At 44.6% G+C, this 26,692-nt stretch overlaps 1 protein-coding gene across 1 annotated transcript in view; it reads left to right on the top strand.

Moving 5' to 3' along the window:
• Positions 1–26,692, top strand: part of bnc2 (basonuclin zinc finger protein 2) — a 90,364-nt gene that overhangs the window by 58,378 nt on the left and 5,294 nt on the right. Inside the window, exons 4-8 of the mRNA XM_069666696.1 lie at positions 17,992–18,564; positions 18,703–19,343; positions 19,413–19,556; positions 19,644–20,393; positions 26,430–26,660. Coding sequence (XP_069522797.1) covers positions 17,992–18,564; positions 18,703–19,343; positions 19,413–19,556; positions 19,644–20,393; positions 26,430–26,660 — 2,339 coding nt within the window. The remainder of the gene's footprint in view (positions 1–17,991; positions 18,565–18,702; positions 19,344–19,412; positions 19,557–19,643; positions 20,394–26,429; positions 26,661–26,692) is intronic.

The following is a 26,692-nucleotide window of genomic DNA, read 5'->3' as shown; positions in this document are numbered from 1 at the left end:
CAGTTCCCGGCACCCGCCACCCGGCCTGGAAGTGGCGTTTCTAAGACGTTTCAAGTGCAGGATGTTTGTTGTAGAAGATGCAGAGCAGAGTTACAGCCTCCTACATCTCTGCCTTGAAAGTGTGTGTGTGTATGTGTGTGTACCTGTGTGTGTTGAAAGGCAAAGGCAGTAATCAACAAAGACAACAGGGCCTTCTGAAGAGGGAAGATCAATAGACTGCTACAGGTGACTGACCTCAGTGAGCTCAGACGCATACATGCAGCGTAACCACACACAAACACACACATGCAGGCGTAGGCACACCAACAGTAAGTACTTGTGGCCTGCTCTGCTCTGTGTTGTCTCCACCTAACCTCTGGTTTACACTGCATGTGTGTGCGTGTGTGTGTGTGTGTGTGTGTAGTTTTACTCTCTCATCTTCAGGATCTAAGGCTCAGTGCCAACTGGTGCTTTGGTGCCAGGCACTGCCTTATCACCTCCCCGGCACGCACACACACACACTTACATTCTTACGCACATGTGCACTCTAAACAACCTCGTTGGGAGCGCTCGCGCACAGGCACACACACACAGCTGTACATGATGATCTACCCTCCACATAAACAAAGATAAGAGCAGGAACGGTCAGCGCAAGGCCCCAAGAGGTACAAAGCTATTACTGGGAGACCACAGTCGCGTGGCTGTGTGTGTGTATGTGTGTGTCTTGTTTGTGTTTATGCAGTACCAGGGCTCTTTGAACAGCCGCTCAGAGTTTTGTGTGTCACCACTTGCCAGTGTTGGAGCACTAAGCGCTGCTAACTGCATAACGGAGGGCTGCAACTGGTACTGCAAGGTGCTAAACTCCTTTCTGATTCCCCGTCGAGGTCTTTGCCTCGAGCCGTCACAGCGCAGCGTCAGGAATGATCTGACAATATAATCACAGCAAGTCGCTGAACAATGTGCCGAAAGGGCCCTGACAATTTGACAACGACCCTGTCAGCTGAATTGTCTCACGCCGAGCGAGGGATCGCACCTTCGTCAAGCAGTGCGGCCTACTTAGGTATGGAGTGTGCCGTCTCCGTCTTGATCCCTGACAAAAATCCAGCCCACTGAGGTGACACGGTACAAAGCGTTTTTCCCACTTTGCCAAGCTGACAAACCTAATTACCGTGGTAAAATTCCGGGATCAGTCCTAGATCAAGTCTCCTTAGCACCGTGAGCTGCACACCCAGCGTCCCTCAGGAATGGAATTCCATTGATTTCCCAGATTCCCAGGTCTGATCACAGAACACGTCTCAAAGCTTTGTAATTACTCACTGAAATTCCCAAAGTGTTACCTTAAGAGTCACAGCAATTAAAGGGTGGAACATATATGTTTTGCCTGTTGAGTGAGCTGAAATCTCATTACCTATTTATTAGCCTTCCAAAGCTTGAGGCAGGCTGTTGTAAAAGTTTGCCGGTGGTGACATCTATGACTCTACTTGCTAGTTATTAATGTTTAAAGAGGTTTTTACAGGTCTGTATCCTACACAAAATCAATCTCTTTCAGCACAGTATGATTTAAAAGCTAAAAATACTCCATTTCAGGCACTTATTTCTGGCTGAGTGACAGAAGTTCGCCTTCTTGTAGCAGTGGAATGAATTCCTCGGCATTATGACCACATCAGTTCCCTCAGCTCTTTGAAATAAACGCAGGACACAGTGTGTTGTTATCAGAGCGTAGGCCCAGCCACCTTCTCCCTTTATGGGCATGTTTCGCTAATCTCGCTACTGGCCTCTGCTTTTTAAGTCGAAACAGGTGTTGCACTCATAACGCAATCTCGCATTAGTGCGAGCACCTCGGCTCATACTCCTCCGAGGCCGTGTTTTCTTTGCAGATTCCTTTCTTGGCTACAAACCTACACCTTGTTGCATATGAGTTAGAGACTCATGGACGAGAGTCATTAAAGCTATTTTGATATGGGAGTAATTTTAAGATGGACTTGCTAGGGGTCAGATATACTTGTAACAAGCCCTGTCAGTGCTTTAAAAAGTAATAAATCCATGCGCTGGCACCAAACCAGTCAAGACAAAAGTCATGTCGATGTGAGTCACAACTCATCATTTCTGGTTTTGCCATCCACCGTGTGCGTGTTAGGAGGTAGGTGAGTTATATTGTCTGCCTTAAAATAAAAGCGATATAAAGTAAAAATCAATCTGGCACAAGACCCAGCAAAGGTTTCTGCTTTGGTCCCCTTAGCCACCCTCCTCTCCGCCTTTTTCTTCCATTTTCATGTCTAAGGATAGAGAGATTAAAGGGAGGCCATGTCTCAGCTCTGAAGAACTGCCATCACTCAAAGATGAGCAGTGCCAAGCTCCTCTCTCTCTCTCTCTCCTGCTCTTTCTCTTTGTCTCTCTATCCGCTGGATTCAGAACATCCCCTGGTGCTCTTTGGCCCTTCTCTTCATCCTCAACCCACTCACACACGCATCACACCCATGATTTACTGTCATACACTCCTGTGTGTGTGCCTGTGTGCGAGCGCACATATGTGCTCTGTCTGCATGGCAGCGGCCACATCAAATACGCTAAAGCGGCGCTCCTCTGAGACATTACCCCATCCATTCTCTTTCCCCCATAGTGATTCCAACACAGAAAAAAGTCAACATTTCAAAACCTGAAAAAATTAATAAATAAAAGTAAAGGCAGACTACATCTGGCACAATGTCTGTACTTAAGGTTTCCAAGTATGTGTCTGGGGAGGAGATCTGGTGGGACGGAGCCTGCGTCGGCTTGGAAGCAGTAGAAACGGATGTCACACTGGAAATTTATACGGTGCGGTTCAGGGAGCAACGGCTGTAAATTGACAAGTGATGCTTGTGAGCAAGCGTTACCCGTCTGTTTCCCTTTCTCTCATCTTCTATCTTTTTCCGCTCATCTTTTCTTCTCTTAGCGTAGCTGTTACCTCTTACATCTGTGCGCGCCCTGAGCGTTATTGTTAACGGGTGAGGGGTACAAAAACAAGGCGGAAGACTAAAAAAAGGGGGGCGGCGGGGGGAGGTAGCTGTGTGCAGAGACGTGGGAGAAAATTACTCGTGTTCGCTTCGCAACATGAAATAGTGACAGACCAAAAATATGAAGTACATCTGAAGCCAATATCTTTAATCTTTAAGCAATGTTTTGCTTGGATGGATGTGACCCTTAAGTCCTGCTCTGGCAGTGATGAGGGAGTATGAAACGAAGGGGAACTGGAACACATCTCTAACAATATAAATACAGTCTCACCAGAGAAAGCTTAACATTTATGAAAACACTGCTCTTTTTTTAATGGCGTGCCCTCTTAGCAACATTAACTATAATCCCTGTCATTTCTTTCCTGGAAAAATGTTCACTATGGCCGAGGCTTTTAGGCCACAGGGCTGAGGCTGTGTGTGCGTGTGTGTGTGTATCTGTGCTGCGGTTTGATCGGGTCATTCTACTGTATAAATGTCTCTAATGGCAGCACTCTTTTTAATAATGCAGGACCCTCTTTTTTTCTGTCCCTCCTCCCCATCGCATCATGTTTGGAGTGACAGCCACATGAGCCACCATTTCCCCTCGGTACGCTGTAGGTCACCTAGACTCACGCACACACATACACAGGCACCAATATGACGCTGAAAGAGATGCACACTGAGAAGAAAGACAATGTGACACTTGGCATTAAGAGCATTAAGAGGCTGAAGACAAAAATCAGTCATGGTGTTAAGATTTAGCAAATCTCGGAGTTCATTTGAGTTGCGATTTTTTAGGTCAAACCTTTTGAACAGAGGGCGACACAACTAGGGGACTCGCAGGGTAACTCACAACACGATACGTAGCCCACGCTAATGATATCATGATACAGCGATGATTGATATATTGCAAGACAACCATATAATACATCACGACATCTGTTTAACTGAATAATACGAAATGCCCCTAAAAAGGCGAAGAGCAGAATTAATGTGTTATTCACTGCAACAGTGGTGACAGTTTCACAGATTTTGACACAGACTGAGATGATGCGGTGACCCAAATTGTCATATTAAAGTATCAATATTTGCCGATAAGAGCGATGCGATAATTGTATCGCATCAGTCGGAGCGACGATATATTGCTATATCGCTATTTTGTCCCACCCAGAGACTCAACTGTGATAATCAGTCTTGATTGATAAAAGCAGATTTCCAAATCAAACTGTTTCCTTTCAAAGACCTTCACAAAAAGAAGCATTTGATCTGCTTCTATGAGTTATGATTATGAAAAAAGAACGTAAAAAAACACGTCTATACAGGAAAATCACGTCATCATATTATATGCTCTTTCTAGCATGTTTATGTCTTTGTCCCAGATTTTAATAATCCTTTAAAAAAAAAAGAAAATTATTTTTAAAACGATGTAGGAAGGATGTAAAATATGCTCAGATTTACATACAAATCACTTTATGTATATATATAAAGTAACTATACGAAACTCCGCCGACTGTGCCCCAATAAAAAATACAATCACAGATCCTGTGGATGTTTTTAGTCACAGGAATTATTTTGGTTTTCCTATTTTAACACCAAAATCATCACCTTCTAAAGCGAATCCTTCAGAGGGGATGAATTGTCTCGCTGATACAGCCCCACTGCACGAGTCAGCGCTCACGCTGCCCGGACAGTGTTCAGCAATGACATCTGGCGGACTGAGCTTTTCTCCCACCAGCACCGCCGCACGCCAATTGAGAAGAGACAGATGCCAAGACCACTGTGGCAGCTCTGTCTCACTCCCTCTCTCTCCTCCCTCCTCCCCCGATGTACCAATTCTCTCTGATATGGGAAACATGCTGTCACATCTGGGCCTTACAGGGAGAAAGAGACGTGAAGGGAGAGATAATACGAGACAAAGATAGGGTAGAGGGATCATCAGGGCGAGGAACACTCACACACCGGCTCTCGACACACATGTGAAATGTCACAGGCCAGAACATCAATGTGGGTGCTGCGAGGGTGATGCCCCTTCAGGGTGACAGCGTGATAAGACGGGCGTATTATACCGTAGCACCAGTGCAGCATGGTGCGCGTTACTTGCCGCACCCCTACCTCGTCTCTTCCGCTCTCTCCCCCTCTCATTAACCTCGCCTCTGATTGCCCCCAGGCCTCCCTCGTGCTAATTAGAGGGGGGAAATATGTCTACGATGCATGCACCCCTGTACAAACACACACAAACACACACACACTATTCTGCGCAGCTGACAGAAAGGCTTCTGTGACTGTAGGTGTGAGAATGAAAGGCTCGTCTGTTATTGTGTTTCATCTAGGCTCTGAACGTGTTGGCAACCGCGGGGTTAACCCCAGCAGGTGATGGTTAGCGGCGTTGTTGATTCCTTTTACGCAGACAGCCCTCGTCTCCGCGGTGCTCACCTCTTGATTTAGCTGCGTTAAATCGAGGAGTGAGCGCCTTGTCTCAACATGACACAATTAGGACTTAACAGGATATGAAACTGTGAATTGATCATTTGAGTCTTTTTTTTTCCTCCCCTTGTCAGTCACTTGTTATAACAGGGTATCACTGTGATATTACAAACAATTGAAGAACAATCATGTGAAATTCGAGCCAGAAAAACAGGATCAGTGAATCTTAAAGAGAAAAAACAACTCTCATAAAATAAAGTAATTCCTTCATATGTTAATGAGGATTGACCTCTTGTGCAGAGATGCTTAGCAGGATGCAGATTAACTGATCGCCAAGTTGAATCCCTTCACTCTCCCTCTCCCTCGCTCACACACACTGTTCCCAGCTCCGTGGCAAATTAAAGCCTATTGACAGAGAAAACTGTGCGACCTCTTCCAGCGCAGACGTTCCTAATAGCACTCTGACATCTCCATTCAGGAGGCTTTTGTGTTCTGGGGAGCAATTTGTGAATAAAGAAAGGGCCCATTTTCTCGTCCTTTTTTTTTTTTCGTGTGTTGTACATGCTGTTAGGGACAAGTCCGAGCGCAGACAAACATGCCGTGGGAGTTGTACAGCAAATAGCCATTTGTACCTGGACTGGACCTGGGGAGAACCGGGGGTAAAGAAAGGGGAAGAGAGAGAGGAGGGGGGGGTACAGATAGATGGAAGCAAGAGGGAGGATGGAGTATTTAAGAGCACTTGAGTGCCAGCGTTAGATGTAGTCACTTCTCCCAGTGGACAAAACCAGGGCCCCTCTGCACCATGGCATGATTTTTCACTTTAGCAAGCACCACTCAGTTCTCCTTCTTCAGTCCCCCTCTCCTTTCTCCTCTTCCCTCAGTCACTGCGTGCTTCAATGGTTCCATCATTCCCTTTCATTCACTCTGACTACGAGGGGGCACGCACGCACACACGCACGCACACACACAATTTGACCCATTTGCCCCCCTACCACGGCTAGTAAATAATTCCATTGTGAGGGCCATTAGCGGATATCTCAAGGGTTAAGAGGGGGAATACGCAGGCAGTCAGATGGGCGATTAGACAATAAGAAGATGAAATGTCTACTATTGTTTTGTTGCTTATTGTTTCACAGAGCTCACATTAGACCTGTGGCTAATTCATATGCGTAATGTCCTTTTATTTGCCCTGGTTTTCCTCTCCAGAGGCCACATACTTTAGAGAAGAAGACATTTACACACACGCGCACAGACACACACTCGCATTATTTGTACTGCTACCACTCTCACATGTGGCAGCCGGTTACTCTGCCAAAATCTAACGATCTACAGACCCAGTTCCCTACGCTGTTCAGGATTCAACATCCCTTCAGACTAAAGGAAATGTAAGATGCAATTATGCAAAGTATAGAGAGGGCAGAGCCAAAACTCTGCGCCTGTCCTCCCGCAGTCCAACAGTGAACCAAGCTGTTTGTGTTAACGCAGTGTGTGTGTGTGTGTGTTTGTTTCTGTATGAGTAAGGCCTCAACCATGAGACTTGCCATCTTAGCCGAGGACAGCACCTTACATGGCAACACCACAGTCCTGCCAGTGACATAACCTTTGAAGAATTAGTGTCACCAAGCCAGAAAGCTTACTCAGGAGACTGAGTCTGAACACTGAAATGTTAATCTTAATTGTGTGTAGATGTGTGTCAGTGCATGACTCGTAACAGCAGTGTGTGTGTGTGTGTCTAAACCGCCACATAGCCTGCAGTCAGTCCTGTACGAGTGAACCTGTGGACACACTAACGGGTCCTCTGAGCCTTTAGTTCAGCCACTGTCAGAGGGATCCTTGTATTTTTCCACAGGCATGTCAGAGGATTACACAGTCCCTCTGCTGTTTCACTGACCCCCCCCTCCCTCCCTGCAAACCCACCTCCTACAGTACACACACACACACACACGCACACACACACATCAAAGCAGCTCAGCGTAGTGCCCAGCACTGAGCTAGGGGCACACTGGTCTACTCACTCAGCAGGCCACTGGCACACACTCCACATCTGCCTGCAGGGATTGCCAATGGCAAGCATGGCCTCTGTGTGTGTTTGTGCGTGTGTATGTATGAGTGGGTTGTTTATTAGAAGAACACAACATATGTTCTTCGTTGTGTGCATGCTTGTCTGAGAGAGTGTTGACAACTGTTTACGTGTCACATTTTGTAGCAGAAGTTATATATTTTGTAGCTGTAATTTATAAGCTGAAAATCGCTACCATCTCATGTGAAATATTCAAGATCTGCACGTCTTTTTAGTTCGCCCAAAGTCGTGCACTTTGGAAAAAGACATTAATTTTAAATTGGATAGAAACCAGGTTCCAATAGTTTTATTGAACACTGAGTAAAAACAGAACTACTCAAAACACGTCCACTTTATTTTCGTATTAAAAAGAAAAAAATCTGAATAAATTGAGGGCGATATTTCCCAGCATTCCCAGTTAATAACTATCAATCAAATGTGTTCTCTATTTTAATCAAGCATGCAAGGAAAAACCTGAATACTTAAAAGTGACTTGTAATCACACACACAGGTACATGTAAGCGTATAATGGGTGGCAGTGAGTTATAATGCAACATGAATTATTAAAGCGCCAAGGCTGTGGTGGAGATATGGTGCGTGTGAATTATCCCTGATCAATACATAGAGATTAGTGGTAACATGGTTGCTAATTACGCCCCCATTTGACCACACTCTCACCTTTTCTCCCACCTTTTTCTTTTTCTTCTCTTTCCAAGCTCTGCTCCCATCCCACTCTTCCTCTGTCAGGCGCTTTGGCCTACACACAGGGGCAGCTATACAAGCGCGATACAAATCAATGGGGTCACACATTAACACACAGACACACAGCAGACAAGGTAAGGGCTGCGAGAACTCTAACCTAAACAACTCTAGCCCTCTAGGTTGATCAATAGTCTAAAAAAAAATAGCAACGCACTCTTTCCCTCTCTACTAATCATTCTTTCAATGTTATCTTTTTCAACCCTTTTCTTCTGCTTCTGCCCCACATAGGAAAGTTTATTTCCCAGAGCTCCTTAGAAGTCCCAGAAGCGCGTATGCCCCCATCTCACCTCCAAGCCACAACCAGACACCCTGTTAGAGCCTATTACTATCACCCTCCTCCATCCCAACAAGACTCAGACAGAACCTGGACATTAGCTAATCCATACTTATTGCATCTGGGTTCCTCTCACAGCCTTGTAATTCATATGGAGAGACATATTAGCGCGACATATTAGGCTGACAACAGGTCTACGAGGTGAGATGCTACACTGACACAAAATTGACTTAGCTGCAGCCTCGCGGGACGTTGTAGGGCACTGCTGCTAGCTGACGACTACAGGCCCTGTCCGCCTGTATTGAGTTTCTGCGATAGCTGTTTAGCTTGTAGCGCTACACAGGGGCGGGGAGGGGGAATGGAGGGTGCTCCGGCTCATTGCATATACTGACAGGAACCCTGCAGACCACAAGGCTATAGGGATCAATAGCATTGCTCTGCATAGCACTGCCAGACCAGGCCAGACACAAACACAGGAAGATTGCATTACACACAGGCTTAAATCAGGACAAGCCCTCAGTGTTATTAGCACAGCACAAACACAATCAGCTTTTTAATAAACTAATCCTATTCAAAGCCTGTTGTACATATTTGCAAACACAGACATGCTATCCTGACTTGTAACAGACGTGCACACAGGTTATGTTTTTGTCTGCTGATCCTGGCGCTTAGCCTCCAGGTGGCCCTGCGTCCCTCCTCTGAACAAACAGAACAGCAGTGCGCTCCACTTCCCCCCCGTGTCACCGAGGCCAAGCCCAGACATTGTGCGGCCCACCGGCCTGCTGACACGGCCACCTAGCCTGCCAGGGATTTGCCGCTGGGTCACAGAGTTGACATTTATTAAAGGAAGTTGCATGTAGAGTAACAGGGAGTTGACAGTCCTCTTGTCACGTCGCACTCCAGAATTTAGAAACCTGTGCGGCACACACCCCTCTCTGTTTCCAACAATAAAAGAAACAATGAAGCTGTTAAGCACTGTATGACCCTCACAGGGCCCACTACAATGAGAATGACAGCTTTCATTTCTCCTGCCTAGCGCCGCTGGGATCGGAGTTCCTTGTAGGGAATTCCAGCTTACCCCTATTTGAAGAAGATGTTATAAAGTACAGATGCTTGATAAGGGCCAAAAAGTCAACTCTATAAAAACTAAACAAATCACATGCATAAACAAAAGCCTATATGATTCTCTAAGTGGGCAGTATGAATGAATATTTGTGGGCCGCAAGGGGGAATGCAGAGTTTAGTGGACCGTGAGGAACAATGAAAAGCTAAAAAGGAGAAGTAGAGTGAAATGGATTGAGTGTGTTGAGGACCAGATGTGCCATGGATGGATTAAACATCTGCTGCATCTGCAAGGCCTCAACGGTCTTGAATGACCCCCATCATCCAACCTCTCCCACCCTGCGTCCTGGTAAACCTTTTGATCTTCACTATCTGTCCTGTCATTTAGATCTAGAGTTGTTTAAGGTATCCGTCTGAGTTATTACATTGCATAGGCTTGCAAACATGTACAAGGATGCAAAAAAAAATCCAACTTCACAGCACAGATTTTATTTATTTTCTGTTATTGTTCTCAATCCTGTGTGTTTTGATGGTCTAGAGCATTTCTTGGTGTATAAGTTACAGTGCAGAGAGGCAGCACCAGATGGTAATGGTGTTTATTTTTGCAGTAAGTAATCACCATTCTGAAACTTATGACAGTAGACAGGCCCAGGGACTTGGAACCGTGCCCCGAGAGACCCGAGCACCACTTCCTGTTGTACCCACATGATTGCAGACACAAGGATACACTATCAAACACACACACACATATGCGTTCACACATAAACACCAACATCCTCCGGGCTGCTGGCGATGTGAACCCCCGGGCCACAGGGATAGATGTGTTCTGGCACATAGGTTGGGGTAGTGTAAATTACGCTGCAGCCACACTGGCACCCTCCGCCTCCGAGATGAATGAGCCAACTTACATGCCAGGAGACAATTCCAGTGAGGCAGTTTAAAATCAGGGATACTGCACTGGTTGTAATTTGGGACCATTTTACCTACTCGGTGCACTATTTCACTTTGATAAAACAACATACTTAACACACACCACTGTACACTTGTTCAATGAATGGCCCGGCCTTAGGCATCACTTACAGCATTTTTATTAGTGTTCACTACAAGACAAAACTAAGGCCACAATGAAGGCCTATAGAAACAAATTGAAAATACTTTTTAAAGTGTTTTTCAAGTATATTTTATATGAAGTACAACACTAAATAATACTTAATAGCAAATTCTATAGTGTTTAGAGATTTATTCTTAAAGCCTACTTCATGAAATTTGAAATTTAACTTGCTTAAAGAGCAGCTCCAGTCATGTTTTAAGACATATAAAATGCTCTGCTTGAAATAATAAATTGTGTCTGATGTGTTTTTTCTGCAAAATATGTTTAATTACCTTGTAAAAATCCTCCCAAGGCATCTCCTCCTTCTGCCTCATTAAAAATTCAAGTATCTGCATAGTCCCCGCCCACTATGCAAATGTACAACCGCCCCTCCGTCGCGAGACAAAACACGTCTCTGCCGTCGTTTAGTGGCAACTTCTTGAAACTTATCTAGCTTGAAATGTAGTGATTAGCAGTAGTTACGTTAACATTACTTATACGATGATGGCTACAGCTGGCTCACGCATCGCTGAAGTGGTTGCCATAGGTTTCACATATGCATAACGTCACGCCGCTCATTAACGGGATTGGCTCCTTAGGTTTGTGACGTCTCAAACCTGCCAATCTGAAAACGTGTTGTTCAGCCTGTCCTTGGTACACTGCAGTTTTAAAGCAGACAGGCCCAGCCATAGAGATGACTGCTTATGTTGTCCCTGATATGTCTTGTTGCACATGAAAAACACCACCAAGGTTAACCACTTGATTTTCACTGGAGGGGGTCTTTAAACAAATTCCTGAATTTGGAGACGTGGTTGATTTCAAGTTCTATTTCGTAGATAGATAGTGTGTAATATATCTTTGCACCTTTCATTATTCTAGTTCTTTTGGGGTTTGAAAAGGCTCTTGAATATTTTTTTATTTTATAAGAACATGTACCTGTTTAGCAAATGCTGATATAACAACCCAAGATGTGCTTTACATTGGAGGCCACACAGCCACAAACTGCATTAAATATATGTTTTCTAACGTAACACACAGCCAAAATGAATGATTTACAATTCCTGAGTCCTGAGCAACACCATGTGCCAATTCGCCAAACAGTCTGTATCATAGATTCCTCGTTAACATGACAGACACAGACTCCTCAGGGGCACCCAGACCCCCTAGTGGCCCTTCCTCCTTACGCGAGTCAGGCCGGCAGTGAAATACTGTCAGGGAAAGGAGTGGGGTGGAGGGAAGGTACCAGAGAGAGAGGCTCGAGTTAATGGTCTTGCATCTTCCTGGCAGCATGTCAATAATGGCTCTGATCACATTAAGTAAAGAGTCCATTAGCTTATTCTCTTTCCTCCTGCATGCTCCATAGCAAAAGCACGGGAGAAAGCTCCTCTAATGCAGTGAGGCTGCGTGTTACAGACACCTCTATCTGTTCTCAGCTAGACCAAAACAAAATGACTTGGGAGGTTTACCCAAGGTACAATCCATTTACTATTCACATTTATTTTCTTTACACAGTAAATGTGACGTTTGGATCGTTGTGATTGGGCAGATATCTATGTTATATCGCAGGGGGTGTAGAAGAAAATGTTTTACAGATCTTTATACACAGTGTAGCAAAAAACAAGTGATTCTCATGTTCTATGTGCTGGAGCCCTCAAGTTCAACTTTTTTTTAGTTCTGCTAATCACACTAGCCTAGGGGTAAAATGTGATAAGGTCATTACACAAAAAAAGGAACAGAAATGACAGATACACAAAGACACGGTAGAAACATGTAGCTACGTGGCCAAAGAGCAAATTGTGAGCATATGTTAATGCACCTTCCCTGCACAGGCATCCTGCCAAAATAGTAATCAAGACAAAGGAGATGTGATATAAGAGAGAAAGAAAAGCAGGTTGTCAGCTCCACCCCCCCTTCATCTCTACCAACACACACACATTGGACAGACAGACCATTTCTCAGCCGCCTCACTGCTCTGCATTGGCCCTGGAGGGGGCACAGCGGCCCCCACATCTGTCTCCCAGGCCCACGACAGACCTGGTTGCTGCATCCAGACCCAGCAGATCACACGAATCATCCTCAATTAATGTGAACCATCAGGCGTTCCCTCGCTGCTTCTATCACCCCACCCCTCTTCTCTGAGGCATCCCCACAAGCTCAGTGCTAGGCCCGCTGGGTTTTACTCATTGACCACGGCTACGGTTCTTTAGCACAGTCGGGTGAGGAAAGCCAACGTTGTTGTGTATGCTTTGCGAAAACTGACAGGGAATCAATACAACAATCCAGACCCAGACGTTGCTCACATGCAAGTGCTGCGAGGCGGTTCTTCAGAGGTTCTGAACTCACAGAACAGCCAACTTTGCTCTGCAGCGCACCGGGGCCTGAAATGGCTTCCATGTGCCGCCCCATCTGCACCTCTGCTGGGCTGTAGCCAAAGGACTGTCCTTTCCACTTTTTAAAGATGCAGAGGGACAGATTTAAAACCAAAGGGGTGGTGATTGTTGGCGGCGGAGGTCAGAAGGGTTGGAAGAATCAGAGGTCAGGAGACTTTTTTTTTAACTGACAGGTTTGTTCTCAGAAACAGATAATGACAAAAGACAAGTCAGTGGGAAAAAAGAGACGGAAACTGTTCACAGAAGGCCACCTGGAACATGGGATGTGCCAGATTGTGACTCATCCGTCTGTGGTAAAGTCCCCTATAATAATCCCCGACCCCCCCTCCCTACCCTACGAGTCTGCACTGCCCTATAAATCTCACTCCAGTCGATTAGTGTGCCCTTAGCAACAACTAACACACAGTCATGAAATTTTAACCAAAGCCATGAGTTAAATCAGGTTGAGAGGTGAAGGCAGGGTATCTCGCGGCCAGTTGGCTGATCAGTGTGTCTGGCCGGGTGAAAAAAGCCCTGTGGCCTCTTCACATTTACTCACAACAGAGCCCAGAACGCTTTTCACCCTGGCAGTATTGAGCGTATTGACCAAGGCAGTGCTCTTTGCATGGTTGTAAGTTAATTGTTACAGTAGGAATCAGACCTGAATAGAACAGTTCAAAGCTCTAATCAGGAATATGATGTGGCACAGACGATACTTGGGGTTGTGTATTGAGTATTTCCATTTCAGCTGTCTTTTAAAGAAGTTCTATACAGTGACATTAATGTAATAACTGGTCCACAGGAATAGTGATTATTCTTTCTTTAATGACAAGATGACAAGTGTATATTATTGCCTTGTTGATCTTGTATGTCAGCAGGCAGCTTATGTACAGCATAATGCAATCCTGGTTTAAAAATACAAGGTATTGTGTCTGCCGTTTAGAAAACATCAAGCATTCATGTGCGATACACAAGGTCACATCAAAAAGTAACATTGTTTTGATGTGAAGAGCATAAAAGAGGAATTTACCAGGATCAGAGTGCAAATTTCAACCTCTATGATTCTTACAAATGTCCTCCACCCACATCTGGACGTAGCTACTGATTTCCCTGTGGTCCATCACAGGGGAAGAAGTAGAGCTGGTTGTTCACACATGACCTATGACCTGCCACTGGGGAGCCAATGGGGGGAGCAGCCCGTGTCTTGGGAGCTCTTGCCCTCTGATGTGATGGCTCCAGGCAGTGGGCTTTGCATGAACCCATCCCCCATGGCACCCCTCGCCACTAGATCCTCTGCATTATTCATAGAGCCCGAGATGGGGTGGGGAGAGAAACGGAATATGGAAAAGGAAGCAGCAAGGTTCAAGACCTTCTCAGATCACAAGGAACTTCTGCTTAACCTCCCTTGAAGTGGCGAACACAGGGATAGAGCAGTTTTTTTAAGGAACTGGATCTGAAAGCAGGACTGGAGATCAATGGGGTGTCCCTCGAGGTTTGATGGAGATCGCATTCACTGCAAGGTGATTGGCGAATCAATGTGGTTCCCATGGTTCACTTTGCCATTGTGAGAACTGATCCTCCCCATTGCAAGTGATACTGTCTTATGATCGTTTAAGTTGGCCTAATGCTAATGTCAAAGTGGTGTACTGTCATCCTACACAGATACATAGCACTTTGTTCCAGTGTATATGTTAACATGAATATGTAAACATCAGTGCTGTTATATGGTACGCTCTATAAGGGTCAGAGATCTCCTATTTGATCTTCTGTACACATGCATGCGTCAATACATACAACACGATGTATTTATAGTCCACATTATCCTTTTTTTCTCCATGCGCATAGCGCGGCATCTCTCTCCACTGCCTTCCACATACACTCAGTCATTGTGCATGATAGGTGATGATTAGTGAAAAGCATATACATGTTAAGCTGTTAATCCCTAATGCAGACCATGGAACCTAACATCTCTACACACCCGGGCTCTTAATACTGCACAGCACATAACCTTCTAATTGCTTAATTGCCTGATTTGTTTTAACTGACAGTGGTGCCCTGGCCCGTGACAAGGCCATCATTTGCTCATCCTCATTGTCAGCAATTTGCAAGGTGGATACCCCTCTACACACCCACTAGACAACATCCAGTGCCACAGTGTTAGACACAGCCATGAATTAAGTATGCATTGCAGAGGCAGAGAGATGAATAAATACAGCCGTGGCTAGGTTAATTCTGAGAGACATGGAGGCAGGCAGATAAAATAAACTAACAGCAGCATGCTGTCCACCAGATAAAGTGGGTACTTCATCGTCTCTCTGCTGTAATTATTGGCTAATAGTCATTAACCTGGCAAACAGAGGTTTAGCTGTATTGTTTAAAGGACTCTGGGATGCATAATGACAGACTAATATGTCATAGCACTGGGGGAGATGGGGGAGGGGTGGATTAATGAGATTTTACTGGAGGGAGTGTACAAGAAGAGGTGGGGCACGTCTGGAAAATATAGGGGAAAGAGGGCCACATTAAGCTAATTGGAAGATGAGTGCCTACTTGTAAAAGTGCTTCTAATGGCATATTTGTTTCTCTCACAGCATCACAAGGCTAATGCAGGGGAGTGGAGTTGTTAGACTTACTGTAGTAAGGACTACAGAGTCTTGTGTTTGTCTGCAAATGCGTGTCAGCAAATGCTCATTTTAATGCAATACTTACTGATGTTTTAGCTAGTTAAAATACTTTAATCAATTTTTATAGAAGGATTTAAGTCTGAAATTACACATGCTATTTTAAAGTAATAGTATTGTGAACTATCGTTGTTATAAATGAAGTACTACAGTGTACTGAAAGGCTTGTTGGCGTTCAAGTCATATTCAAGTCTGTTCCCTCAATTCCTTGACTGGCTTGCTACATATTTTAATTTGACTCCGTGCTTCAAGCCTGACCCGAACCCAGACGCTTATTGACTGGACTCCAAAGTTCAACTGACCAGTGAACGCCAAGTGCTTGGATAGCCTCCTCTCACACAGGGTCCAGTGCATAGTAGAACTGCAGACCTCTTGTGATGGCCCCTTTGTATGAGGGTAGAAGTTGGGGGCACAGGGTAGGACTATTGGAGGATAAAAATGAATATCTAAAACCCGTTCGAGTAAGTCAGTTATTAGGAGGGGGATGGATAGCTGTATGTGGGTTTGGAAAGCGACTTTGTTCTTATTGACGTGTATATTTAATGATATTGGTTATACTGTACCTTGAGACTAATCCATAACAATTTTTATGAAACTCTCCATTAATGATCCTAAAAGCAAGCAGTACTCTGCAAGTACTCTGTGATGTTATTTACTGCTAATGAAACAGAGACACTATTCATTAGAAGCTTCTTATCAGAGTATTAACATTTGAAATGAATCTTTTGTTTTCACTAGAAAACATTAAAACATAGATCCACTTCTTAGATCTACAGTTTCTTAGGAGATGTGGTTGTGGAACTATTTAAAGATTCACTTTCTAATTTGCTTTCCTCTTTTTTGTTTCAATGAAATCACATGGAAGTACTAATGCCCAGATGGCCGTGCGGTATGAAATAATAGAGCCCAGGCTAGAATTTAAAGTCATACCTCCAGGCAAAAACTCCAGAGCGCACACAGAATGAAAGTGTAAAATGTTTTTTAATGTATATTTAACAACAAATACCCCAGTGACTATTGATGTTTCGTCTCAGAAGAATCTATTTCTCAAGTATATCTGAGGGCATGATATGAAACCACTCACACTTTTATTTTCACTATTTTTCTGCTCTTCTTCCTCTGTGTCTCTCTCGTACTCTCTCTCTTTCGCCGTCTCTCTTTAAACATTTATCCTCTGTTTTCTCCTTACAGGCCCTTTGTGCTTTGTGATGTTGGTTTTTACAGCTTTTTACTCACCAGAGTTGCCATTTATCTTTTATAGATGCCAGCAGCTAGGAGCACATTTGAAGTGTTACCATTTTACTGTGACTAATTGTCATCGTTTGTGTTATTCCCTTGATGTCACTTGCACTAGCTCCCCCAGGAACCTGTGTGAAATGAAGTATTTAAAATGTGTCTCTATCTCTTGCAACTATTTCTGTGTTGTTCATACAAACACACCAGTACATACAAATACAACCTTATATCTTATATAACAAGAGCAGAAGCAGCAGCTACTGTATGAGAACAGTTATGTTCAGAGTTCAGTCTTTAGTGCTTCAAAGCAGTATGAGACGTGGGTTCAAACAAATGGTCAAATACAATTGCTTCGAACTCAAAAGCTCAACAACAAATTCAATTCTCAGGATTTACCAAGACTTAGGCACAACCTTAGAAAAACATAGTTTTTCTCTTTGACGGTCCAAAGCCATTCTGTAATACAAAGTATGGCAGTCCCATGCTCCCTTGAGCTTTTCACGCCCTCAGTGACGAAGAACATACCTAGAAAAATGCCCCTAAACCAATGGAGCGCTTAGTGGCTTACACTAATTATTCTTTTGTTACTGTGAGCCATTTTTTCTCTGGCTCACACAATGTTATAAATATCCCTAGGTACAGTTTGTATACAGAGGGAGTCACGGCAAGAGTTTACATCTTTTACAAAGCTGTAAAAGCTCAGATTAACACCCCTTCATTGTTGGAAGTCACAGAGATCCTCTAATTGCCCCACCTAAGGGCTTTTGATTTGTTTTCTTGGGACTCAATGAAACTCTTGCCTACTGTATTGCTGTGTTAGTAATGATCGCAATCACATAGCTAATATTTATAAAGTATAAATGAGTGAAAAGCGGATGGCAAAGAGGGACAGTGGAGGGGTGAGATTTAAGACAGAGATCTGTTAGCTACTTGTCGCTCTGGGAGCCTCTGAATTTCATGAGCAAAAAAGCTTGCCCTTACAAGCTAACCCCTGCTCTATCTTCTCCTTTGACCGCACTGATTATGCACAATCAATAACGGTTTGTATTTTTGTCTTCTTTCTTGTCTCCTCTGGGGCACTAGGATGCTGCAGGCAAGGTGCTGGACCGATGGACCATCATGTCCCGAGAAGAAGAGATCATCACCCTGCAGCAGTTCCTGCGCTTTGGTGAAACCAAGTCCATTGTTGAACTGATGGCCATTCAGGAGAAGGAAGGTCAGGCAGTTACAGTGCCCTCCTCCAAGACAGACTCTGGGATTAGGACATTCATTGAAAGCAACAACAGGACCCGCAGCCCGGGGCTCTTGACACATCTGGAAAACAGTAGCCCATCCAGCATTCACCATTTTGAGAATATCCCCAACAGCTTAGCATTCCTCCTGCCCTTCCAGTACATCAACCCTGTCTCTGCCCCCATGCTTGGCTTGCCCCCAAATGGCTTGCCTATGGAGCAGTCTGCTCTTCGCCTCCGGGAGCCCAGCCTGCCAAATCAAGGTGAACAGGTGGAAACCAGTGAGTCAGAAGTGTCCCTGTCCCCTTTCCGCACTGGCCAGAGCCCCAGCCGTGGAGCACTGGGAGCCATGAACAACATTGAACCCAAGACAGAGCCCAACAATAGGGCATCACCCATCTCACCAACCCCTTCCACCCAGCAGGCTCAACAACAGCAGCAACAGCAGACACAGCTCCAGCAGCAGCAACAGCAGCAGGGCCAACAGCAGTCCCAAAGTCAACCTCAACAACCCAACAGCTTGAGTGACCACCAGGTCCACCACCACTTTGTAAAGGACGAGCACTCCAAAATCTCCCATGCTTCCTTTTCCTCCAAAATGCATCGCATGCGCCGCATGGGCTCCACCTCACGCAAGGGTCGCGTGTGCTGCAACTCTTGTGGCAAAACCTTTTATGACAAAGGCACACTTAAGATACATTATAATGCTGTACACTTGAAGATTAAACACCGTTGCACCATTGAAGGCTGCAATATGGTCTTCAGCTCACTACGCAGCCGCAATCGCCACAGTGCCAATCCCAATCCACGGTTGCATATGCCCATGCTGCGCAATAACCGTGACAAGGACCTTATCCGTGCCAATTCAGCCCCTGGTACACCTGTGATCTCAAGCACCAAGAATGGTGGTTTCACACTCACAAGCCCTGGAAGGCCACCACTGGGCTTCACTACTCCACCGATTGACCCTATGCTTCAGTCACCCCTGCAAAGCCCACTGGTGTTCCCCACCCTGAAGTCAGTGCAGCCAGTCCAACCAGTGCCCCCATTTTACCGTACACTTCTGTCCCCTGCAGACCTCGTCAGTCCCCCAGTGTCGCTGCCCACCAGCCCCATTCTGCCCACCACCACTAACAGTACAACACTGATGGACCAACAACAGCAGATCCTGGCTGCTGTGGCCTCACACAATAATGTTCATATGTCAGACGCTGGACCCATGTCCCACCGCTTACATACATCTAGTGCCAATCACGACCTCAACACTGGCAGCAGTGACCCCACACCCAAAAAGAAGCCTCGTAAATCTAGCATGCCAGTAAAGATTGAGAAGGAAGTCATTGATGTGGCAGATGAATATTCTGACAAAGACGATGATGATGATGATCACCTCCATCATAATCACCATCATCACCAGTCATCCCTCCTTCACAACAATGTCAAAATGAATGGTAATTGTAACAGCAACAACAACAGTGGTGCTGGGAACCACAGTGGTGGTAGTGGGCAGCAATCACCTTCACAGGATGAGATGAGCCCTGGGCTAGCTTTGAGAGGCATGATGAGACAGAGTGAAGATGAATGCCGGGAAGGGACTGGTAGTGACAGCAGGGGTGGAAATGATCTTCAAGGCTCTGGCGAGCTACGTTGTATGGACAGCTTCACCTCTGAGGACCAGGACCATGAGAGAGACTTTGAGAATGAGTCTGAAACTTCTGATTCCAAGATGTTCTACCGTGATGAGCTGATTGATGTGGATGAACAGCACAAACACATCAGAGGCGGAAGGGGTCTGGACAAGGAACGCGACGATGAGGGTGGTGAGGAAGCCCATTTGAGAAAGGAAATGGAAGGAAAGGGTCATTCCTCACCCTCCCCTCATCAGCCCCCAATCAAGATTAAGGAAGAACTAAATGATCCCACGTATGATATGTTCTGCATGGGCCAATATGGCCTCTACAATGGCGGCATGGCTGCAGCTGCTGCCGCTGCAGCAAGTATGGCTGCTCTTCACGAGAGCTTTATCTCTTCAATGGGCTATGGTGCCAGCCCACCGAAGTTCCCTTCTTCTCATTCACCAGAGGGAGACCCATGCTCAAGTCCAGACCCTAAGATCTGCTATGTTTGTAAGAAGAGCTTCAAGAGCTCCTATAGCATGAAACTGCACTACAAGAATGTGCACCTCAAAGAGATGCACGTGTGCACTGTGGCTGGCTGCAACGCTGCCTTCCCCTCCCGGCGGAGCCGAGACAGGTTAGTCCTAGAACTAAGTACAGTAACCATTTTATTTCAGTGTAATTGTGACAGCCGCAGGTAGGTTCGATGGGAATGTTTAATTTTTATCCTCATCAGCTAATATAATCAAATTATTGTGGGGTCAAATTTACAGAATATACTTGATTGATTTGCAAGGTTATAGCCGTTTTCTTTTTTCAGAGATATCCCTTTTTATTTCAAGCAAAATTGAGTTGCAGTATTTCTTAGCTGCATGAAATTAACCTGGATAGGCTACCACTTAACATCTGTTAGCTAATTTAACACTAAATTGATTCAGGGACATCTGCTCTGTGTCATGTAAAAGTTCAGATGAGTAGGGTGTCAGGATGAGAAACACATACACACGTTAAAGCAAGCACTAGGCCGTACCCATAAACCCTGCATCTGGAGTGTGTTGTTTACCTGCCCTCACCACCTCACCTTGTCACAGGGAGGTGAAGGCGCATATATTAACATAGACAGCCGTTTGTCAAACCACTGCATTTATTAGCGCAATAGAAGGTGAGGCTAGCCATACTCACCCGGGCTTGTTAGCACATATCAGTCCCACATACTGAATCCATGGAATTTATACACTGCAGCATCACTGGCAGCAGGTTGATGCCATAACACAAGATGGAGGTACATAACATCTCTAGTGCCTTGGGCGAACAAGTGCTCCAAAAGGGATTACAAACATCTGTTTTTTTGCTTCATGGGAGAACTTTGTGGGATAAATCAGCAAGCATTTAGTCGTGTTAAATGGGTAGTATTTTCACAATCCTTTACATAGATATAGAAATAAGAATAACTTACCCTAAAATGAATTAATTAGAGAGAGAAAACATTTAAAATATATACATATATATCTTGTAAACTCCATGACAAGTGACACAACCATCAAAGGAAGAGGCAATTTGTAAAGTACTGCACATTCAAATTGGCGAACAAATCTTCACAGGGGGAGCTCCTTCTTTTTCACCGACACACCGCCTTTGCCCCTCTGCATCTCATCCTCACCAATGCTTCCCCCCTCTACCCATACATTTGTTGTTTAGGTAGCATTTGTTCCTAGCAGCATGTAAATAGAGCAGGTGCTTCTTGGACTCTGTTAGAATGGAAGTGGCAGGGAGGGAAAGAAGCAGCAGCAAGATGACAGAAAGTGTTATAATGACACACATACATTGCCTCGGTATGATGTAATGCCACTGGTGATTTTGCTAGCTCCTCTCTTACGACAAGGCGTTGGGAATAGAGAAAGCCTAGGGCATGAACGGCCTGCTGTGTAACATTTGTAGTGCACACATATGCGTACTCACTTGCACGTACAATTACTCATGCAAACACAAAAAAAAGAGAGCTATTTGTCCGTTATAAACATTATCTCTTTCTTTGCTCGCTCCCTTCCTGTGTCTTTGGTGTGTGTGCTTGTGACAGTTTGACTCCATGATGAGTAACACCAGCATATAAACACCAAATTAACACAGTAAGCGGCGCACTATATGGGAGACAAAGAAACTTTGTAGCAAGGATGAACAATTGGTGCTGTGAAAATAATGCGTCTTTGATAGACTAGAGTTCTGGGACCTAAGCACACTATTGTTTCCATACTTTTTCATTGGGGAATAAAGTCCTGGTAGTCCTCTTCTGCTGGTTAAAACAGGGAACAGAATAACAGAAAGAAGGGCACCGCATAGCTAGAGGAATCCTGAGGCTTTGAGACGAGTCAATACACAAGCCGAGCTCTCATCAAATCTGTCCCTGGATAATCTTCTAATGACTTAACGTATGTTATGTAGTATAATGGTTATGCTAGCACTAAAATGGAATTCGTTTTCATAAGCCCATTTGCTCTGATAAGATTAAAAATCTACAACACTAGTGGAAGTTACCAATATAATACGGCGTTTTCCAGTGGTTCACCTTAGACATAAAGTATTGTTAAAAAAACACTTAATACTGAACTCAAAGAAATTCTCTTTAAAAACTAAAAACAGAACCACATTGAATTTTAAAAAGAAGGTTCATTTTTTGTAGTTTTAACACCTTAATAATAAATGCTAAAGCAGCGTTGCCCTGCTTACTCAACTCAATACCTCCTAAACAACTGTTGACATCCATCAACAGGGAAGTCCAAGTACCTCTGCATATTTAATTAGCCCATTGACCGAGTGAAAAGCCAAAGGCACGTAAACAGCCCATCAGACACCAGCATCAAAAGCTGCCGTATCAAAGCGAAGAAGAAAACGGAGGAGAGATCATTTGATCTACTGAGAAAAACAACCAAGAGCCGATGACATTGTCAGTGTAGGACGCACTGCAAATGTTCAGCCACGTGAAAAAGTATCACTTGTGTTTGTTTAGTTCGGATCCCTGCCCTATTTACAAGAGCCATGCAACATTATAAGCGCACATCAAAACTGTACGCACACAAAGTCAGGAATACAGTAAAGGATAATTTAATGTGACCTTTAGTGAGAAAGTAATGTGTGTGTTTGTTAAATGTGTAAAACAGAGTCCATCATAAAAGAGTGTGTATGTGTGGTTTTACTGTGGGGTGTTTTCTCCCAGCCTCCCGGCCGCCCGCTGCACGGAGGTAAATGATTGCATATTTATTGTGGGGAGCGAGCAGCGTCGGCAGAAGTGTTGAAGAGGCTGCATGATTAACTGCTGGAAAGACGCGCGTACCAGCAATCATCACCATTATTGGCCTCGTTAATCATATTTTTTAAACCGTTGACAAGACTTGACTTACTTATCTCATTTTTATCAGCCTATCCCGCTGCTCTTTTTTTAACCTTCAATCCCACATTTTTAACCTGCTCCTGCGTCGCTCCGGAAAATAGGTGTCCTCCCTCTTCCACATTCCCATGGTGCGGCAGCGCGCAGCCCCGTGGTCCCTGCACGGGCTGCTGCAAACGAAGAGAGTGAAGGTTAATTATGTTGGAGAGTCTCTTTCCTCCCCTCTCTGTCTCCCTCTTTCTCCCTCGGTCCCCTCACAGCATGTGGGCCTGGCTCCGCTGCTTCACAATCAGCTCTCTGTTTGTCTCGTATAAACAAAGGGCACGCTGCTCATAGAGAGAATATGTTAGCACGAGCCGCTCAACCCAGTTCAAAATATCTGCTAATTCAAGTAACTTGAAATATCCCTTTGGTTTAACAGTGATAGTTTCCATGTGATGCATTTTAAAGGGAATAAGAGGAGTTATTTAATTTTTCATCAATAACTCACAGATGCCTATGCAGGCCTCTGTCATCAAAGTGATTTTGAACAATAACTTGTACATAAAAATGTATTTCATGTGTTATTTAATATCTATGAAGTAATTTAATCTTTGTTGTAGCCTAGGCTGTGTAACGTAGAAGTAGATATAACGGGGACAGGGGGTGATAAATGTCTAACTCTCTTGCCCTCCCACTTAGACCTAAAACCTCATAACCTCACACCCCAAATGACAGGAAAGACAAAGAACCATTCGTGTCAGTTTAATACCACTCAGCCTTCCATCTCATTTACGCATTATGAGTCATTTAGACAACACACACACGCACGTATGCACCGACACAAAAACAAGGGCAAGGGCCATCAGATGAACCTAAAGATGATTAACGCCGGTTGGGACAGGCACACGCTCGCTTTTCCTCCTCTGCACAGTCAAAAATGGTCTCTCTGGAGGCCTCCCCCATCGTTTGGGCAAAGATGAGACTGTCAAATTGGTTTGCCAGCCACATTACTAGCCAACAGGGAGGTCGAGATAGAGGAAGGAGGGGAGGGGGGACACTGAGGAGTTGGGTTCGGAGGAGGAAAGATAGTGAAGTGGAGTGATGGAGGTGGAGCGGAGGGAAGGGGAGTGGGAAATGGGGCAGAAATTCTAAATTTGATAAATGAAGGGATAAGTGCATTATGCCCACTGTGTGTGGATTCAGCTGGATTGTTTTGATTATTCAGGGCAAGGAGGCACTGCCAGCACAGGAGTTAAATAATAATGTTTATGCAAATGATCATAAACGGGGCTCTTTTTCTCCTCTCTAGCTCTTGAGATCAAATGATTTTCAAACGCTTACAAAAAAAGTGACTTTTCTCACTTTTATTTCATTTCATGATCTGTCTGTGAAATAGATAAAAGGGACTGCAGTAGTAAATGTGAACACTTTTCATAAGGTGATGTTGTGATTTTCTAACAATGTGGTGTGCATTTTTTAAGTATGTAAGATGGCAACTGTAACTATAGCACAGACTACTTACTGCATGTTATTTAGCATGTTTGACTTAAGTATCTAAAACTGAGATAGCCATGGTTAACTTAGAGCTTATTAGCAGTGAGAAGGTGTTGTTATAGAGATGGAGACATGTTGCAAAGGGCCTGCCTACCTGAGCATCATCAACAGCATCCTGAACTTCAGGCTTAATTGAGCAAATGTGGCCCCTCTTCATGTAAAATCCTTTTGGTTGGTATCCCTGCAGAAATTGTGCCCGTTACCTCACATATTGATCACTGATTTAGGCATATTTCAGTCTGTCTTATAACACTCTGGCCTCTCAGAGCCAAACGTCCACACATGTATTTAACTAGAAAGGGATACAGCCCCACACACTTTGAATCATGACTCCCATATTTTAGCCATAAGCACACACCATATGGGTGCGACTGTACTATCAAAGGATAAAGAAGAACAAAGGATTTATATAGTCCTTTTGATCGAAGTCCCACGATGTGGAAGTAGTATATTTTCAGTTTTTCACACACGTACACACAAACAGACAAAAAGGACGTGCAAACACACACGCATGCAGTGACAGCCACGGCCAATCGATTTGCCACGCTCTCTCTCTCCTCAATGCTGACGATGCTCGAGTGGACGGGCTCCTGGTTGCCTGGTTCACAGAAAAGGGTCCCTCAAATGAATGTATTTCTACCTCTTGCAGGACAATGTCGGATAGGGAAGTAAATAATTAAAGGAAAGGGACCCTTTTTGACTGCATCAACCCTGCCACTGCTGGTAAGCTCTACTATCCATTGTGACTCCATTTTTGCCCGTCCTGCCAAGGATGACCGTTTTTAATTTTCTTCCCTTTTATTTATTTTTGTTGTTTTGTTTAACACACGTGCCCTCCCTGCATGGAAACCCTTCACATTAAAAGGCACTGAGTGTTTGCATTTTTTTTGCTGACCTGATCTGAGAGGAATAGCCCCTGTGTGCGTCATAGTGACATTGGCCATTAGCTGCTTAAGTTTCCTTTTTGTGTTTTGCAGTTGTGTTGCTAAATGTGTGCTGTTGGTGCCCCTTTTCTTAGTCAGACTTGGCAACTGTGAAATCGGTGCATTGAATTAGATTATCAAGCCCATTTCACCTTGCATTCTTATGCATGGCTTTGTATGCTAACTGAAACCCTCACTAAACGTACTGTGGCTTAAGCATGGCACTTGTTACTTGGTTTCTTTCAGCAGTAGCACACTGCGTGATACAGTTTGCCTTGTGTTTCGGAAAAAATGCCCGTCTTAATTAAATCCAGGGCTACATAAAGACATGTTCATTGAGGTGCTCGATTAAGCCACCTCCAATAGGGAACGAATGCGATAATGCTGTCAGGGCCTAGTGCTAATATGCTATCCAGTTCCCCTCGATTATCACATTACCACAGCTCGAATCAATTGATAAACTCCCATTCAATATGGTGGAGTATTTAATTGAGTCAGAGTCTATTGGATTTGAGGGCTGTGCAGTGCAGACATGCTGACAGCGGTAAACACTAGCAGGATGCTCTCTCTCTGTGCAATCTTAGAGCACTTTTCTTAGGAGAGCTGCAGGGTGAATTTCTGTGTCTGTGCAGTTGTCTGTGTACCCCAGTGGATAGTTAGAATATTCTCACATGTTATGGTATTTTGATACAGAATCCTACAGAAGTAAGATAACTTGACAAAATTAAAAATGTATAAGTACAACACAAGTATTTTGCATTTGAGAAATAATTTACATTTCTCACAAGTAGTCGAATTCTGATTTACAACTATGTCTGTCTCTCCACATTAGGCACAGCTCCAACATCAACCTGCACCGCAAACTGCTGACCAAAGAGCTGGACGACATTGTCCTGGACCCCCAACTCACGCCACTGCCCAAGGACCTGCGAGCAGAGATACTTGCAAAGATCTACGCCGGGCATCACATGGGCATGGACCCTATGGCCGGAATGGGCATTGGAGGCGCCAGCCTTGGGCCCACTGGCCTGAACCACAGTGTCCGTTCCCCCATGAGCATCGAGTATCCCCACCACCATCTCAACCAAAACTTTA

The sequence above is a fragment of the Semicossyphus pulcher genome, unplaced genomic scaffold (genome assembly GCF_022749685.1).
Source record: "Semicossyphus pulcher isolate SPU_LCO1_2020_fin unplaced genomic scaffold, fSemPul1.0.p SCAF_17, whole genome shotgun sequence".
NCBI lineage: Eukaryota > Metazoa > Chordata > Actinopteri > Labriformes > Labridae > Semicossyphus > Semicossyphus pulcher.
The sequence above is the reverse complement of the archived record's forward strand: the minus strand, read 5'-3'. Positions and strand labels throughout refer to the sequence as shown.